This window comes from Podarcis melisellensis (assembly GCF_964234715.1).
Source record: "Podarcis melisellensis genome assembly, chromosome: 7".
In the NCBI taxonomy this organism is placed as follows: Eukaryota; Metazoa; Chordata; class Lepidosauria; order Squamata; family Lacertidae; genus Podarcis; species Podarcis melisellensis.
This window is the reverse complement of record NC_138539.1, coordinates 2239533-2257808: the sequence shown is the minus strand read 5'-3', so window position 1 is coordinate 2257808 and position 18276 is coordinate 2239533. Positions and strand designations below refer to the sequence as shown.

At 43.2% G+C, this 18276-nt stretch overlaps 3 protein-coding genes across 3 annotated transcripts in view; all 3 read right to left on the bottom strand.

Annotated features, from left to right (window-relative positions):
* The window catches only part of LOC309374035 (transketolase-like protein 2), a 40237-nt gene extending 38587 nt beyond the window's left edge, over positions 1–1650 (bottom strand). Inside the window, exon 1 of the mRNA XM_081918817.1 lies at positions 1541–1650. The gene's annotated coding sequence lies outside the window, so the exon portion shown is untranslated. The remainder of the gene's footprint in view (positions 1–1540) is intronic.
* The window catches only part of GORAB (golgin, RAB6 interacting), a 187776-nt gene that overhangs the window by 155413 nt on the left and 14087 nt on the right, over positions 1–18276 (bottom strand). The window lies entirely within an intron of this gene.
* On the bottom strand, positions 3356–17791 carry SNRNP48 (small nuclear ribonucleoprotein U11/U12 subunit 48). Its single transcript, XM_081918957.1, has 10 exons — positions 17662–17791; positions 16327–16471; positions 13351–13464; positions 11933–11993; positions 11068–11133; positions 9835–10023; positions 8598–8719; positions 7989–8101; positions 5773–5937; positions 3356–3665 (listed from the first exon to the last, which is right to left on the bottom strand). Exons 2-10 carry the CDS (start codon positions 16465–16467, stop codon positions 3626–3628), a joined length of 1011 nt encoding a protein of 336 aa, XP_081775083.1. The 5' UTR covers positions 16468–16471; positions 17662–17791; the 3' UTR covers positions 3356–3625.

Below are 18276 nucleotides of genomic sequence, written 5' to 3'. Positions count from 1 at the left end.
GAGAAGACGTCTTTATTCTGCTTTATTGGGGCAGGGAGGGTTAAGAAATTAACTTAGCTTTGGGACTATTTTGGAGGGAGTTTCAAGCCACTGAACCTTCTTGTTGAGTCACTACAAGAAGTTTTGCAAGGAGAAATATATGCAACATTACAAAGTAGAAAAAGAACAGAGATATCAGGTATGAGATGTAATAGGGAAAGTAAGAAATGTATACTGAGAGATTAGATGGGAGAATTTTCAGACAGGATTGGTGGAAGTCAAAAGAATTGTATAGGATGTAAAAGTATGTTTAATTACTGTTGAAAACGGTATGTTAAAAAAACTAATAAAAATTTATATATATTTTTAAAAAAGAAACTTATTGTTGAGTCACTGGGAGGTGGGGGCATGTTGATGGGGAAAAGGGGCATTTTAGGCCATCGCCTTTTCTTTTAACAGTTCCAGGAAGAGCCTGGTCATCTTTTGTTGCATTTGAAAGACGAGGCCATGATCTGTTTTGCATCCACTGTGCTGCTTGCAGTGGAGGAGCCCATCTTGCCTTCCACAGGCAGGAGAGCTTCCTGCCTCGGGCGCAGTCTACCTTAGCAAAAAAAACAACAACCATCATATATTTTTCTTTTAAAGGGGTACCTTCGCAGCCACATTTTAAACTTTATCCTAACTGGTGGGGTGTGTGACCTTGCAAGTGACCTGGCTTTTTTCTGGCCCACGTAGGACCCATCTGGATAGTTGGCCTTGGTGAAGATTTGACGTTTTCATCCACAAAAGTTTTTGATTTGAGTTTCTACTGAAATGAAGCTGCATTTGAATGTTGTATTTTAATCTGGTTTTAAGTTGTTGTTGTTTTGATTGTGAAGTTTTTGTTATTAAAATAATTCAGCATTAATACACACATATTGCGAATATACAAGCATACATTTCATACAATCCTTAAAAATGTTCAAACATACCTGCACTCAATCCCACAGATCATTCCTTTTCCCATCACTATACACCACCCCTCACCCCACCTTTGTGCTAGACTTCCAATCTACTCAATTGCAATTTCTTTCCACTTCTATTACTTTCTTTCACACACCTTTAAATTGCATTTTAATCCATGGTTATTATACTTTGCTCCATCATCTGGGATTAAATCCCCATTTTTATTTTTGGCAAAAAAGAAAAAGATCTGGTCTTGGCTGGGGAGGGCGGGGTATAAGTAAATTATTATTAATTATTATTATTATTTGCAATGCACCAGATCTGCAATGCCCGAAGCTGCCCCCCTCCCAGCTCTGCCCCCTCCAGCAATTTTGCCCCATCATCTGGGATTAAATCCCCATTTTTATTTTTGGCAAAAAAGAGAGAAAAAGATCTGGTCTTGGCTGGGGAGGGCGGGATACAAGTAAATTATTATTAATTATTATTATTATTTGCAATGCACCAGATCTGCAATGCCCGAGGCTGCCCCCTCCAGCAACTTTGCCCCATCATCTGGGATTAAATCCCCATTTTTATTTTTTGCAAAAAAGAGAGAAAAAGCCCCCCTCCTGCTCACCTGGACGCAGCTGCCCTCCAAGCACGTTTCTCCAGCCCAGGAGGCGAGTGGCGCAGGCGCAGGAAGCGGGGCGGGCTGCTTACCACCGAGTTCAAGGGGCAGACGGGCCGTTTCCCAAGCCGGAGGCGGGACTTCCGGGCTGCTTTTGAAGCCATTTCCTCCCCTCTTGCCCACAGGGCGGAAGCGGGCACCAGATCTCCCTGGAAACAGCTGTACTGTACATAGCCAAGATTCATTCATTCATTTTATTTCATAAAATTTAATGCACTTCTTGAGTCTGAATTTCAACAGCCGCCACTCATCTGTACAGTGTAGGCTAGATGATATAATCATATTGGGTTGTTTTTGTTTTTATTGCCTATTATTATATTTATTTTATTGTCTATTTCATGTTTTTATGTTGTGATTTTATCCTGTAAACCGCCCTAAGACCTGCAGTTGACAGCACCATCCAAATTTAATAAATAACAACAACAATAATAGTGTATAAGCAATGAACAGTGCTATGTACTGAAATAAATTAAGGTCTTATGTATATAATAAAGGTTCATTAATGTACCAAGCAAACACTGTGATAGGAATTTTATGGTGTTAGATATATGGCAATGTTCATAACTGCACATACATAGATCAACACAGGAAGGCCAACCTGGAACCGTTTTGATTCCTAAACTGACCAAATCCTTTCTCTGCAAGGTCAAACTGGAAAAGTCTCCCCATTGTATCTTTCGTCACAAATCCTGTCTTAAGGACACATTTAAGATATGATTAAGGTGTGAGCCTGTGACCTGGCCCAGGAAATAAGTATTTTACCACTACAAAAGAATGGCCAGGCTCCCCAGGGTATCCAATCAAGTCAGCATTAACAGGTAACCTGCCAGACAGGAGGTAAACAACCACTCAGATTTCTGCCTTAGCCCGCCCTTTCTGTGATATATGATGTGTCTGGGGGGTGATCTTGAGCTGCACCCCTTCTGTGATGTATGTATGATGTTTCTGGGGGTGGTCTTGGACTCCAAGGCGGGCAATTTAAAATGTCTATATAAGGGCGGGCACACCTGGGTTCTGGGTCCTCCTCCTTTCCTGTGTGTGGAGGGGGCACCCTGTTGCAACAGTTCAATAAAGATCAGGCTTACTAGCTGCTTTGCTTCTCAATATTATCTGGTTGGCCTCTGTTTTTTCCTCCAACCAATGGAGAACCTACAAAGGACTCTGTGGGGGCTCTTGTGTCCCCCATAAGGGAATAAGGGCAGATTGTCATTTATTACAGTACAACAACAGGTTTACAGAAAGATGATCCACTTTTCTTTTTGGAACAACTCACTTTGTAAAACCATTTACAATATTTTCTTTTGTTTGAAACCTGATTTGTACATTTGATTTTTTTTTAAAAATAAAAATATATACTCTTATTATTTTACAGAATAAATAAATGCCCAATTATACAAGCAGGAATTAAAGTAGAGGTGCAAATCAATATGGCTAACCTGATCCAAAACACCCACCCACCCCACTCACACACAAAAACAAAGACCACCACAGCCAACCACAAACGAACAGCTACACCCCAGGCCAACCCCAACCTCTCTCACCACCAAAGGAACACCAGCGAACAGCAGAGAAACTGCACAATCAACGCTGACACAAAACCCCACATATATTAAGTAAAATAGAAACATTGCCACCCAACCCCACTCATCGTTCCCCCCTCCACCTCTTCCCCCCTTTTCTTCCTAATGTCTCAACAAATGAAACTGAATTGTAAAAGTGTTACATGGGGGGGGAATACGAGAGAAAGAGAGACATTGCACACACTTTTGTAAATCAAGAAAATCTTTAATAAAAGAAATAAAAATAAAATAAAAACCATTCTGTCTGACCAAACAGTGACCTTTGCATCTCGCTCCCATTACTCCTCAGTAAAGGAAGCTAAACTGAAGTAGGGAATTTTTGGATAGCATTTATTAATGGATGAAACAGGGGACAGAGCACAGCCTAGTTGTCTGCTGCAGAGCTATGGGGATGAAACTGGCACAGCTTGACTTCTATAATTGGCATTGCCGACAGACTTTTACTACACGGGTTTCATTTTTTCCTTTTGTGACTGCGATGCTTGCCTTCATGTCTGAAAGAAAACAAAAAACATCATTATGTAAGTCTTCAGCATTCCCGATACAAAGCAACCCAAATCCCTCAAAAATCTGCCCAAATTTTCCATGAAGACTGTGGCTCAACCTTTCTATCCTCATCCCCATTGAGATGAAGCTCAGATACACAGCACTGCCTTCACTTCCATTCCTTGTTACTCTTGCATCACACAAACTTCACCCAAAAACTGTAAATATTCTGTTAGTAAGATATTTTAGGTATGGGTCTTCCATTTTTGGCTATTCTTAAGCCAAGCTAGATATCACATAGAAAATCCATTTTAACCCAATTGCAGAAATTGGAACTTGCTTTCGGCTGCATGGAGGTAAGTTTTAAACTCTTTGACACCTATGCCATATAGAAAATCACTCCCAATTCCTACACAAATTGCTGTTTGAACCTTAGAGAGAGAGAATATGGTATTTTTCTCTTATAGGGCAAACTCATTTTGAATTTTTTTTAATGTTGTTTTTCTTGTTGCAACCTGCCCTGGAACCTTGGGATGAAAGTCAGGTAATAAATACATTAACAACAACAACTTATGGCTGGAGCATGGTGTACAAAATTTTGAGACACACACACGAGATAGGTACATGTATTTGAAAGGTAAAGGGACCCCTGACCATTAGGTCCAGTCGTGGCCGACTCTGGGGTTGCGGTGCTCATCTCGCTTTATTGGCCGAGGGAGCCGACGTACAGCTTCCGGGTCATGTGGCCAGCATGACTAAGCCGCTTCTGGCGAACCAGATCAGCACACGGAAACGCCATTTACCTTCCCACCAGAGCGGTACCTATTTATCTACTTGCACTTTGACGTGCTTTCAAACTGCTAGGTTGGCAGGAGCAGAGACCGAGCAACGGGAGCTCACCCCATCACGGGGATTCGAACCGCCGACCTTCTGATCGGCAAGTCCTAGGCTCTGTGGTTTAACCCACAGCGCCACCCACGTCCCTTACACGTATTTAGGATAGTGCAATAAAGTGCATAACATGTGCCTTAGCCCTTGAAGAGCTGTGCAGATGTTACAGACAAGTCTAGGAGGGGTAAAATAAAGAGTATCTGAACGAAGGAAACACCAGCTGTGGGGCGAAACTGTTGGGTTAGGTCTGAACTGTGGATTTAAGCAGTGCTTAAGCAATAGACGGTGTGACAGGTAACTCGCATTTTATGCTTATTTGACATATGCAATCTCAGCTTTGTGTGGGTGGAATGAATGAAGGAAGGAAGACTGGAGAAAATCCACTCTCCATTTATTTATTTCCCCCTGCAATTGCAAACTTACCCAGCTTAGGGAAGACGGTGCAAGAGCTCTAACAGCCTTCCAAAGCCCTCGCACCTTTCCCAAAATCGGGTAAGCAGATCTCTACCTTGCAAAGATTGGGGGGCCAGATCCAGGGTTCTTGGCTTCATGAGTTTTTGCATTTATGTGTGGATCCCAGGAACCAAACCCTCACATGAGGTAATAATAATAATAATAATTTTTTATTTATACCCCGCCCTTCCCGGTTCAAAAACCGGGCTCAGGGCGGCTGACAACAAATTTAAAACACTTAATTATAAAAGCAGCATAAAATGCAGTATAAAAACATGAATAACAATACAATTCAAAGTTCAGAAATCAATTAGATAATCCCCAGGGCTAGCTGGCTGAATTGGTCCTGCTTGGGCCAGCGAGGAGGCCAGGGGAGAATTAGCTGTGGGGTCTCAGAGCTGGTGATCTTCATAAAAGGGGAGGGAAGAGAAGGGAAATAAAAGATCAGGCTGAATTCAAATTAAAGGCCAGGCGGAATAGCTCTGTCTTACAGGCCCGACGGAAGGAGGTTAAATCCTGCATGGCCCTGGTCTCCTGGGACAGAGCATTCCACCAGGTCGGAGCCATCACTGAGAATGCCCTGGTGGAGGATAGTCTGACTTCCTTAGGGCCCGGGACCTCTGAACTATGGTTATTCATGGACCTTAAGGTCCTCTGCAGTTTGTATGTATTTGCAAGCCACTCTGTGGCACGTTCAGCTGAACCTTGATATGATGTTTGATTAACACGGTGCCAATCACTGGAAGACAAGAGACCAAGGGAAGTACTTGCCTCGCTTTTTTCCTTCGGGACTCCTTGCCCCTCTCTCTTCCCCGACTCCTTTTCCGTTTGCCCGGACTTCGGCTGGAATTCCTCTTATGGCGAGAAGAATCAGCATCCTTTGAACTTCCACTAGACTGTCTTGACTCAGCCGAGGTAGACCTTCGCTCTTCTTTTCTAATAAAGAGCGTGGGTGCATAATTGCTTTATTAGAGTACAGATCATTTAATTTAGGGGAAATAAACTGCTGTGTCTGTTTTTGTATGGTCAGCAAGTCAGTAATTAATAATCTGGAAAAGATGCTGACTTGGTTAACAATCACGTTTGCAAAATACTGCAGCCTTGTCTTCCTCTGAAAAATTGCAAAACACCTCCTTACAACTGGAGAGAGATTTTTTCCTAACACAACATATGAGCCCCAAACCATTATCGCCAGCATGGTATTTTTCCGCACATCACAATGGGGGATTTAGGGGGAAGAGGAGGAGAACATTTTTGCTGCACAATCTTGTGTTTGCCACTCGCTGTGGAAGAGAGGAAAGTTGTAAATAAGATTGTGCAAGGCAGCCCTAGAGAATTTAGCATTTAAGGAGAAATGGGGGAGAAATCAGCTAAGGGCTTTATGAAATGGTTGGGCATTAGTGCACAAAGAAGGGGCATAGAATCATAGAGTTGGAAGAGACCACAAGGGTCATCGAGTCCAACCCCCTGCCAAGCAGGAAACACCATCAGAGCACTCCTGACATATGGTTGTCAAGCCTCTGCTTCAAGACCTCCAAAGAAGGAGACTCCACCACACTCCTTGGCAGCAAATTCCACTGTCAAACAGTTCTTACTGTCAGGAAGTTCTTCCTAATGTTTAGGTGGAATCTTCTTTCTTGTAGTTTGGATCCATTGCTCCGTGTCCGCTTCTCTGGAGCAGCAGAAAACAACCTTTCTCCCTCCTCTATGTGACATCCTTTTATATATTTGAACATGGCTATCATATCACCCCTTAACCTCCTCTTCTCCAGGCTAAACATGCCCAGCTCCCTTAGCCGTTCCTCATAAGGCATAGGGCAGCACAGCTGGTTTCTGGAAGACTCCTAAAGGTCCCTGAACTCCTAGAGATAGATTCACAGAACTGTAGAGTTGGGACACTGAGAATCACCTTGCGCAGGGGTCAGCAACCTAAGGCCCATGGGCCACAAGCGGCCCAGGGGGGTCGTTTAACCGGCCCCTGGACCCCCGCCACCCACTGGGTGGGTTGGCTCCCGTGCGCCGCACTAAACCGGCACTAAACCGCCTTTTGCGATACTGGCCAGCTTCCCATTGGCTGCAGGAAGTTCCTACAGCCAATGGGAAGCTGCACACGCCTCCTCCGCGCCGGAAATAACATTTGCGTATGCACACGCACACACTGGCCCATGTGGCATCTGCGGGACCGTGAACCGGCCCAAGCCAAAAAAACCTTGCCAACCCCTGATCTTGCACAACCCCCAGCAATGCAGGAATTACAGCTAAAGTATTCCTGAGGGACCCTAACCCTAACCCAACCTCTGTTTAAAAAGCTCTGAGGGAAAGTGTTCCACCTTCTGAGTGTTAGAATTCCTGCTCCGTGATTGCAGTCATGAGATTTTTGTCTATCACATGACGGTATATGTTTTGACTCCACAGAGTGGGAAGTGACGGAGACAGGATGTTTGTGTTACTGTCTTCTGTGAAGTGGGACTATTGTCCTTTCTTCTTTTTCTCTTTGCTGTCTGACGCTAGAGAGAGAGGGAGCCATGTTGCAGTGCTCCATGTGTGTTTATATGTAAATAAAGTAGATTAGCCAAAATGCTGAGTTGCCGAGGTCTGTTACGCAGCTGCGCAAACTCTGCGGGTCCCTAAGTGTGCCAGTGTCTGTGGGCATCGGTCGCTGTGATGTTCGGGCTGAAGAAAGCTTTTGAAGCTCCCAAACGATCGACCAGGAGGGAGTGAACATGCCAGTCGGGAATGTTTCTCTGCCAGAGTCCTACTCGAGTGTAGGCTGAGCTCCTGACACTGAGGGGGTCAAACAGCTCTTAGTGTCAGAAAGTTCTTTTTCAGGTTCATTTGAATCTCCTTCCGTGTAATTTGACTCCCTTCCAGCTCATACAATTCCTGTATTCCAGAGTTGACCTGGCAAAGCTGCAATCCTAAGACCATTTGCATCAGTTCACAAGGTACAAGTGTCCCCGCGAGTGTTTTGTAGCGACGGTTCTTACCTCCCTGCAGACTTAGAGGAGTTTTCGTCTTCACAAGATTCTGCGTTCCTGTTCTCCTCCTGCCAGTGAGCGGCAAGCTCCTCCATGTGAACGCCAATCACATCCCTGATCACCTGGGCAGGGATCACAGACAGGAGTGGAAATCAGGCCAACGGTGAAATCTCAGCTGGGCAGGAGAGCTTGCCAAACAGTAAAGTGATCGGACGCTTCCTTAAAATGCACATTTGTAAGGCAGCTCAGCCTAAAACATTGGGTATACTTGAAATCATAAACCACTTGACTTTAATAAATAATAATTTATTTGTTATACCCCGCCCATCTGGCTGAGCTTCCCCAGCCACTCTGGCCGGCTTCCAACTAAATATTAAAATACAATAACCTATTAAACATTAAAAGCTTCCCTAGACAGGGCTGCCTTCAGATGTCTTCTAAAAGTCTGGTAGTGGTTGTTCTCTTTGACATCTGGTGGGAGGGCATTCCACAGGGCGGGTGCCACCACTGAGAAAGCCCTCTGCCTGGTTCCCTGTAACTTGGATGTTTTGTGCCAACTGAGAAGTGTTTTGATTCCTGCAAGGATACCCACCGTCTCCCCAGCTCCCCGGAACTCACCTCTGTGTAGGATTTCTTGGTAATGTGAACATTCTTCGCTCTGTAGGACTGACGTCGCCTTTTATAATCCCGCATCTCTGCGAGAATTTCAAGGTGGGATTTTGGACCTTTCTGACCGTCATCTGAAGACAAAAGAGGAAGAGGTTATTTTATTGCATTAGAAACATCAGCTTTAATTCACAGATGGTGTACAATATCTGTGGAGGTAACGCTCCGCTTTGCGAAGGCAAACCTCGCACCAGTCATGCAACAGTATGTCAAGGAGTGTTGCACCGGCTTTCCCTGATGTTTTCCCTTATTGGCTAGAAAACAGGGGTTTCCCCCTGACCTTTTGTCCTCTCACAGTTTGTTTGTTAGATGCTGGAGCATGACGGGGGACGCAGACATAATCAAGTATTGGGGGGAACATTTCAGGTAAACACCTGCTGACCTGTGTATTTGCTGGGGGTTTTTTTATTAGATTTTCCACAATTATAACAAATCTCACATAACAAAACAACAAACAAAAACAAAGATAAAAAGTACATAAAAAAAGACAACAATACAATACGGAATCCAACCTGCCCACCACCATAACAAATAGACAATAAAAACAAACTTAATTCTTTAAAAATCCAACCTTATGTACATATGAATTGTCTTCCTCTAGTCCCTCCCTTCTGAACTTCCTTGTATCTGGTTGTAACAGCTTTCCAATATCATTATTAAACAAAAATATTTCCAATTATGATCTAACTTATTCACTTTTCTTACTGTTCTAAATCCCATTTATTTATTTAAATCCTAATTTAATCCTAGGCCTATTTGGTACTTTCAAGGGGTCTCTAATTTTTTATATTAACACGTGTATTTGCTAATGCTGGAAATGTGCTTAGATGGAAATACGTCATGTTCAGAGTGGTTTCACTACTGTTCCAATTTTTGACTTCTGCTAATAAAAGGAGCCGCGGCAGAGCTAGCCGGCAGCTTGCTTGGAGAATGCTTGCCAGCTTGCTCACGCACAGCTCACCTGCATCCAACCTCCTGGCGTCTCCGTTATTCCTACAAATATCACTGGGGGAAATGGAAGAAAATACAACTTCAAAAAGACCAAGATAAGGTAAACGACTCGACTGTAGGTGGAGAGATCTAATTCAAGCAGGGGGACCCGCCTGAGCAAAAGCGTACCAAATCCGACCCCACGTTTTGTGACTTTCAAATGTCACGCAGAATACAGCTGTAACGGTTTCCCCCTGACCTTGGTTGACTTTTGCTGCCAGGTCTACAAAGAGATCGCTGTCGTTTTCAGCCAGCTGGGATCTCGACCTCTGCTTCTTCGTTTCAGCGAGGACGTAATCGTAAATGGCCAGGCGGTCGGCTTGGGTCAAGTCGCAGACGTAGCGCTTGTGGTTCTGTGGGACTTCGACGGGCAGGAAGGAATAGGTACCTGGAACGTTCAAAACAGACACATGACCTGAAGCGGAGGGCTGCGAAGAACACACGGAACTCGTGACACAAGAATCAATGTACTGTACTATAAAATAAGACATTACTGTAGATGATTAAAATTAAAATTAATTTTCTTACTTACTTGCTCTGATGAGAGTCATTGTTTGCATGGGGGGGCTTTTATCCATTTCCACAGTCACACAACCAGTCAATCTGTAGCTGAACTGGGTTCCACACAGTCACAAAAACAAATCAACCCAAAAAGCTCCAAAAAACAAAAACGCAAAATTTTGTTGTTGTTTAGTCGTTTAGTCGTGTCCGACTCTTCGTGACCCCCTGGACCAGAGCACGCCAGGCCCTCCTGTCTTCCACTGCCTCCCGCAGTTTGGTCAGACTCATGTTTGTAGCTTCGAAGACACTATCCAACCATCTCGTCCTCTGTCGTCCCCTTCTCCTTGTGCCCTCCATCTTTCCCAACATCAGGGTCTTTTCCAGAGAGTCTTCTCTTCTCATGAGGTGGCCAAAGTCTTGGAGCCTCAGCTTCAGGATCTGTCCTTCCAGTGAGCACTCAGGGCTGATTTCCTTCAGAATGGAGAGGTTTGATCTTCTTGCAATCCATGGGACTCTCAAGAGTCTCTTCCAGCACCAGAATTCAAAAGCATCAATTCTTCGGCGATCAATAAAGACCGAAAATGAAAGCGGCAAACTTAATCCATTCCGGAAGTCCGTTTGACTTCCGAAATGTTAAAAACGAAGGCGCAGCTTCAGATTGGTGCAGGCGCCCAGAAATAATAGCCGACAGCCGCACTGGATGTTCGGCTTCTGTAAAACGTTTGAAAACCGGAACACCTCCGGGTTTTTGACGTTTGGGAACCAAGCCGTTTGAGAACCAAGGTACTACTGTATGTACATTTAGCAGAACTAATAATGCTGGGTGGTTCAGAGTCTGGAAAAGCCAGAAATCGCTGTATAATAACATTCTCCTGCATACAAAGCAGACAAGACTCAACAGGAACCAAGAATGATTGTCACTTCTACTTACCTGAACCATAACTTCCACTCTCTTTAGCAATGGCTTGTTTAATGATGTCAAATTGCAGATTCTTGTCTGCAGCAAAATAAAGGAGGACATATAAGAATGCAAACCATATTTAGGAGACTTGGAAGTCTAAAGACAGACAATTCAATCTGCAATACCCAATATACATTAAGCAGCACCTGACATGGTTTTAAAAGCCATTCACATTCAGAGATCAGAAATTTTAATTATACAACATATAAAAAAAGATTTCCTAGACACACGTGGCCCTGTTTCCCTATGGATATCTTTAATAGTCTTTAATATTTAATATACATTTTAATGTATTTTTAATCTTTGTTGGAAGCCGCCCAGAGTGGCTGGGGAAACCCAGCCGGATGGGCGGGGTATAAATTAATTTTATTATTATTATTATTATTATTATTATTATTATTATTATTATTATTGGCTCCTTGGACTAAATGATCACGAAATCAGTGAACAACATAGCACCCAAATTTCAGATAAGCTATTTGTCTTATTTATAAAAATAGCTGTTTTTATAAATGTGACTCCTACCCACAGAGGTCATTTGGGATTCTAAGGACACAGATGTATCCAGGAGAACCACCAAGCTATGTACCTGCCCTTTCAGGGGGAGCGCAACCTATTCAAAATAAGGAAATAGGCCTATCTTTCAAGCACAGAGACCACCTACTCACAGACCCTCAATTTCCCCAGGATTCAAACTCAAATTTATTGGCCCTCATTCAGTCCACAGCTGCACTGACACACTGGCCCAGAGCTTGATTATTCTGCTAACATACAATAAGAACCATGTGGGCTGTGCAATATTTTACTTTATATTCACTGCCACATTTGCACTCACCCATCTGCACGCGAGGGATCTTTGCTTTCTCTAAGAAAAAAGCAGAATCGTACATTTCAGCCTGCAAGACAAAAGGCAAATAAAAGATGAAGCCATTCAGTAATCAGTGATTGTTACCAGTGGATAATCTGTTCCACTCTCGGCTACAGAAGTGGAACAGAACTCAACACTCTCTCCAATGTGGCTAATCCAGTCTTCCTCATTTGTACACCTCTTTATAGGAGTCAACGAAGTCACTTAGAAGCAGGGTGGATTTAAAACATGCGGCGTAAGGTCACTCAGATAGGCTTCTTAATAATAATAATAATAATAATAATAATAATAATTTATCATTTATACCCCGCCCATCTGGCTGAGTTTCCCCAGCCACTCTGGGCGGCTCCCAATCGAGTGTTAAAAACAATACAGCATTAAATATTAAAAACTACCCTGTGCAGGGCTGCCTTCAGATGTCTTCTAAAAGTCAGATGGTGGTTTATTTCCTTGACATCTGATGGGAGGGCGTTCCACAGGGCAGGAGCCACCACCGAGAAGGCCCTCTGCCTGGTTTCCTGTAACTTTGCTTCTTGCAGGGAGGGAACCACCAGAAGGCCCTCAGAGCTGGACTTCAGTGTCCGGGCAGAACGATGGGGGTGGAGACGCTCCTTCAGGTATACTGGGTCAAGGCTGTTTAGGGCTTTATGGACAATCTTGGTGTTAACACCAAAAACACCTCCTAAATCCTAATGCTTGTGCTGATTTGAAAGTTCTTGGCTCTAGTGGAAACATTAATACAGTCATACCTCATGTTACTTTTGCTTCATGTTACGTTCTTCCAGGTTACGACCGGGAAGTACCGGAAAGGGTTACTTCCGGGTTTCGCCGCTCACGCATGTGCAGAAGCGCAAAATGACACCAAGCGCATGCGCATAAGTGGCGTATCGCAACCTGCGCATGCACAGACGTGCCACTGCGGGTTGCGCTCTTTTCATGTTGCAAACGGGCCTCTGGAACTGATCCCGTTCACAACCAGAGGTACCGCTGTACATTAATAAATACTAACACATTACTTAAACTATGCCATTTATTATGCTGAGCCTAAGTTGCACATTTCCCCCCCCCCATGCGTTTTTCTTCATCCTTCAATTCAATGTTTGAAGAAAGCAGGTTCCTCAAGAAACGAGACCAAAATAAAGGCAGAGTTTGTATAACATTCAGATTTAGTTCCAAACTGAGCTTGAATTTTATTCATCGTCTCATGCGAGTTTTTAAAAACTTGGTTTTCTTTCATCCTATTCTGAAAAACACACCCTGGGTGCCAACTTCCGAAGTTTGAAAAATAGGAAACGACTATTGTTTTTGAGAAAAACTAAGGCGTTTCTCTCCCGTTCCAGAATATGAAGAATCCCCACAAAAAGGAGACTAGCAAAGAGTATTACCTCCTCCTCTTTGGAATAATCCAGTTTTCTCAGCCTACAGGACACCATATGCTTCTCCAGGGAAGATTTGGGCATTTGGTGGTTAGGATCATACGGGCAAGAAACTCGCTCACACTGGGGGGAAACAAAACATTTTATGTGTGAAATTCAGCGGCAAGACTCCTTCAGAAAAGCAGACAAACTTGATAGCAGATCAGGAATTCAAAAAACCTTTCCTTGTCTATCTCTTCTCTCAATATTAAAACTATCAGACAATTTAATGTCACCAATTAGCTTCAAGATAGCAACCCAAGAGCCTCTGGTAAGATAAAAACACTCAGATCTGGAACTGTGAGAAAACTAAAAAAAAAAATCTGGGGATGTGTCCACGATGAGTTAAAAAAGATGTTTAAATTATCCATTGAAAAGAAGCCAGAAGCGTATCTGCTAGGGATTTTAGGAAAGGACATCCCACAAGATTAAAAAAAAGTTATTTTTATATGCCACAGCAGCAGCCAGATTACTGGTAGTATTTACTAGAATTTGGAAAGGAGACAGTATCGCCACAAAAGAAGAGTGGATAAACAACATATGTGAATTCATAAACCTGGCTAAATTAAAGGCAGCCATAAGACACCAGACAAATCAGAAACTCAGGTTGGAATGGTAGTGTTTTGAGGACTATATGAAAAAACACTGTTCCAGGGATAATATGTTGATATGCATAGACTAAGTATGTAAAGTTGATTTTAAGATACAATTGAAAAAATCAGCTTTGGATTGGAATGAATAATATGTAAGGGACGCAATGATAATAAGATTCTAATATATAAACATTGTGCGAAGTATGAGCAGGCCAGGGCTGAACTGATACTACCCTTGCTGGTGCCTTTCCCGGGAAAGTCAGAGGCTCACTATGTCAGGTTCCTACTGGAAGACCGGACAAAAGGTAGAACTTTGGCAGTGGCAAAGTTTTTATCGGTGGTTGAAAGAACAAATGAGCCCTATATTCCAGACAAAGTGCTTGATTAACCTGGAGGGGTCACGAAGAGTCGGACACGACTAAACGACTAAACAACAACAGGCTGTATGAACTCTGTATTGATTTGTAATGTTTTGTTGGTCTCTGGACCGTAATAAAGATTGTTGTTGTTGTTGTTAATATATAAAGTAAGTCGAATTGAGGTGGAGGGAAGTCATACAGGTGTAACCTTAAGTTTATTTCTTTTTATTATTTCATGTCATAGCAAGTTTCTAGAGACTACATCATGAGTCTTTGGAAAGTGTGTTTCTAAAGGAACTTTTGTTTGCATTATTAAGTTTGTTATGAATTTAAAAAATCATATTAAGTTAGAGTTTAATAATTATTTCACTATTAATATACTTCTTCTAAATTGTATTTCACTATTAGTATACTTCTTAGTTGTATTTCAGTTCAACAATTACTTTGATGAAATACATAATTTGTTATGTGCAAATGGCTTTAGATACCTATCAGGTCCACAAATTACCATATAGCATATATTCAACACAAAAAAGTGACAATTTGTTGTTGACAAAGTACAGCAGGACATAGAAAGGGCCCCATTACCTTCAATAGCACAGGGCTTCATCAAACCTCAATCTGGTCCTGATGACAAACTCTCCATGTGTCTGCTGGACTGCATAACCCAGAGGTTGGCAACCTAAGGCCCATGGGCCAGAAGTGGCCCAAGAAAGTCGCTTAACCGGCCCATCAGCCGACCCTGAACCGAGCCACCTGCTCGGCGAGTCCCCATGAGCTACGCTAAACCGGCACAGTGCGGCCCAGGGACTCTCTTCCACGGCTCTGGAAATTACTTCTGCGCATGCCCAGATGCTGAAAAACGCATCTGCACATGTCCACAGCACTGGAAACTGCTTCTGCGCATGCCCAGACACTGAAATTTCTTCTGCGCAGGTGCGATTTCCAGCATCTGGGCATGTGCAGAAGCGATTTCCGGCGCCGCGGACATGCAGACGCGATTTCCAGCATTGCGCTGTGCTGGTCCAGCCCACGGAGGATCGCCACAGGAGTGATCTGGCCCATGCTGACCCCGGTATAACCTATCATCCATGACCACTGACTGGGATGATGGGTTTTGGAGTCCAACAGTCTTTGGAGGGCAGCAGGTTCCTCATCCAATATGATACGATACGATAATCTTTATTGTCATTATCCCATACAGAACAACAAAATTGAAAAATCTACATCAGACATTCAAAAACCAACAAGCCTGCTATCCCAGCTATCCCAACCTGGTTTAGTCCCTTAAAAACTCTGATACCCCATAATTAAATACAATATACTCCCATAGAGATTACCTTAAAAAGGTAAAGGTAAAGGGACCCCTGACCTTTAGGTCCAGTCATGACCGACTCTGGGGTTGTGGCGCTCATCTCGCTTTACTGGCCGAGGGAGCCGGCGTACAGCTTCCGGGTCATGTGGCCAGAATGACTAAGCCGCTTCTGGCGAAGCAGAGCAGCGCACGGAAACGCCGTTTGCCTACCTGCCAGAGCGGTACCTATTTATCTACTTGTACTTTGATGTGCTTTCAAACTGCTAGGTTGGCAGGAGCAGGGACCGAGCAACGGGAGCTCACCCCGTCACGGGGATTCGAACAGCCGACCTTCTGATTGGCAAGTCCTAGGCTCTGTGGTTTAACCCACAGCGCCACCCGCGTCCCTAAAAACTCTGATACCCCATAATTAAATACAATATACTCCCCCAGAGACTACCTTACACTGTGTTGAAAACCAAAATCGCATTTGGGTAGAAACTGTTTCTCAGGCGGCTAGTTCTAGCCTTTATAACCCTGTATCTTCTTCCAGAAGGCAGAAGCTGAAAGAGATCATTTCCAGGGTGCGCACTATCCTGCGCTATCTCTGCAGCTTTCTTATGGCACCTGGAAGCATAGATCCCTACTGGGAAAGGGATAATGAAGAGGCGCATGACCTTCCACTCTGTTGTAATCTTACCGGGTTTCCAAGCCACACAGCGAAGGGAAGAAGCATCTTCTTCTCGGGGTTCTCTGTGCCAGCAGCCATGCTCCGTAGGGGAAACCCTGGCTCAACTTGCTCCAAACTCAGGTGACTTTGTGATGGCGCAATGCCATCCATGCTCCTGGCAAAAAAAAGGTCCCATTTTTATCATTCAATGGAGTTGAGCGAATAGAGCAAAGAGCAAAAACGGTTTAGGCCCAAGATATCGGAAGGACCTTTGGCTTCCATGGGTGTCAACAGCACAGCGAAAAGCGGGAGAGTGGACATCTGACCGACTGTTAAATTAAAATAATAACAGCAATAATTACGATTCCCAACCCACTCTTCATGCAAGGTCCCGGGGGTGGGGGGGTTGCAGACAATTTAAAACACGTTACAAACTCTGCAGTTTTAGAAGGTTATGTATTTAAAGTAGATGAACAAAGGAGTAAATTAAGTTAATTTGGAATATGCAGGGGGGGGATTTAATTAAAGAACCGTAGAAAGAGGGGGAAGTAAGTTTCGAAATGTTAAAATGACTGTAAGATTATTGAAAGGTATAAAATTGAAAATCATAAACTAAAAAAATAAAACGTTACATTTTTTTAAAAAACAACAACCCCACAATTACAAAAAAAATAAAATACAAACACACAAACACAAAATCTAATAAAAAACAGCTACTGGTGAAAAAAAGTTCACACCGTTGCTTATATTAGATTTGGAAATTTCCAATCTTTCTGCATTAGAAGAGTTTAGGGAAGCTTTTAATGTTTAACAGACAGTTATATTTTAATATTTTGTTGGAAGCTGCCCAGCATGGCTGAGGAAACCCAGCCAGATGGGCAGGGTATAAATAATAAATTATTATTATTATTATTATTCAAGGATGGTTCCTGAAAAAAGACTGCCATTAAGAGGGCAGAATAGCTTGGCTGGAATGTGTCAATAATAATAATAATAATAATAATAATTTTATTATTTATACCCTGCCCATCTGGGGATACGAGAGCCACTTTCAAATATCTCAAGGACTGTGACATGGCAGATGGAGCAAGCTTGTTTTCTCCTGCTCTGGAGGGCAGGACTCGAACCCAAGACTTCAAGTCACAAGGGAGGAGCTTCCGGCCCAGGAAGAGCTGCTTGGCAGTGGCATGAAAACATGTTATATTTTCTATTTAGGCGGTGGACTCTCCTTCCTTGGGGGCTTTTGGGCAGAGCTTGGGTGTCCCCCTGCCATGGAGGCTTTAGCTGAGACCCCTGCATTGCAGGGGGCTGGACTAGAGGACCTTTGGGGGTCCCAGCTCTACCGCCCTCCGATTCCCGACCCACCTGGAGGCTCCTCTGCCTGGCAGGAACAGGAAGCGGCCTGGGCTGACTGACCATGGAGTTCGGCGGGAGAGACGGGCCGTCCGGATGTCCGAGGGCGGGACTTCCTGGCCGGGCGGAAGTAGGATCTGCAGCCAGGAGTTAATATGGCTGGTGATTCTGCTATGATGCTGCACTTGTGACCACGCGCTGGCGGTGCTTTTATTACAAATATATCTCTGTTTCAAATGTAATATACTATATATACTAATTATATACTAATGTAATATAATATATGCTCGACAGAGAGGGCTCCTTTTTAAAATCTGTTTTTTATCTATGTCATTTTCAATTGTTATTGAGATTAATGCCTTTTTAGATTTTATGACATGTGGAAATTGTTTTCCATTTGGCTGTGTACCTTTTGATGTGTTTTATTTATTTATTTATTGTTATTTATTGTGACTTTTGTTATGTTGGTAATTATGTAAATTATCATTGTCATGTTGTAAGCCGCCTTGACCATTGTTTCAAATATGGAAAGGCGGCATACAAATAAAATTATATATATATAATTTAGTGTGTGTATATATGTGCATCATGTATGAATACATGTATCAATGTTTAATTGCTTTTTTA

What these genes read in the sequence shown, in the direction of transcription:
- SNRNP48 (XM_081918957.1), bottom strand. Translation starts at nt 16,467, where the DNA reads ATGGATGGCATTGCGCCATCACAAAGTCACCTGAGTTTGGAGCAAGTT. An exon ending in GATCCCTCGCGTGCAGATGG is followed by an intron (nt 11,134 to 11,932) that starts GTGAGTGCAAAT and finishes ATTTTGCTGCAG; the next exon opens with ACAAGAATCTGCAATTTGAC. An exon ending in TCCCGAAGGAAAAAAGCGAG is followed by an intron (nt 3,666 to 5,772) that starts GCAAGTACTTCC and finishes GTTTTCTTTCAG; the next exon opens with ACATGAAGGCAAGCATCGCA.